Source organism: Penaeus monodon, chromosome 29 (genome assembly GCF_015228065.2).
Source record: "Penaeus monodon isolate SGIC_2016 chromosome 29, NSTDA_Pmon_1, whole genome shotgun sequence".
In the NCBI taxonomy this organism is placed as follows: domain Eukaryota; kingdom Metazoa; phylum Arthropoda; class Malacostraca; order Decapoda; family Penaeidae; genus Penaeus; species Penaeus monodon.
Window position 1 is genome coordinate 25203207 of NC_051414.1, and position 477 is coordinate 25203683.

The window sequence follows — 477 nt, forward strand, 5'->3', positions numbered from 1 at the left end:
CGACGCGCGGTTCGAGCGGTTCGAGACTGACCTTGGCCCACTCGTACAGAGGCATGGGCATCCCGTCTATTGGGCACGAGAACTTGACGTCATCTCCTGCCGTAACTGTCTTCTGCTCCGTGTCCCTCTGGCTGGTCCTGCGGGGCGGCTCTGAGGACGGAAGGAAAAAAGTAGTTAGGGCTAATTACACAACGTTTTTTTTTTCCTTTTTTTCGCTACTATGCTCCTGGTCGTGAAGAATAATGCTGGTGTGATATTTGGGAGGGAAATGTGATTAAAATTGTTGTTGGGGATAAAAAGAAGAAAAGTTGTTGTTTTTTTCGTATATTTCTGTATTTTAGTAATTTTTAAAAGGTGATTAAAACGAGTGAAATACGATACGTTGCAACTAAACTTATTAAGTCCTCCCCCCTCCTCCCTTTTTCTCATTAAACCCATTTCCTAAGTTATTAAGATAAATAATCCTCCCCTCGTTTA

The 477-nt window shown here is 43.0% G+C and overlaps 1 protein-coding gene across 1 annotated transcript in view; it reads right to left on the minus strand.

The window, feature by feature from the left end:
* The window catches only part of LOC119592071 (fibroblast growth factor receptor-like 1), an 82438-nt gene that overhangs the window by 52726 nt on the left and 29235 nt on the right, over positions 1–477 (minus strand). Inside the window, exon 2 of the mRNA XM_037940882.1 lies at positions 32–150. Coding sequence (XP_037796810.1) covers positions 32–150 — 119 coding nt within the window. The remainder of the gene's footprint in view (positions 1–31; positions 151–477) is intronic.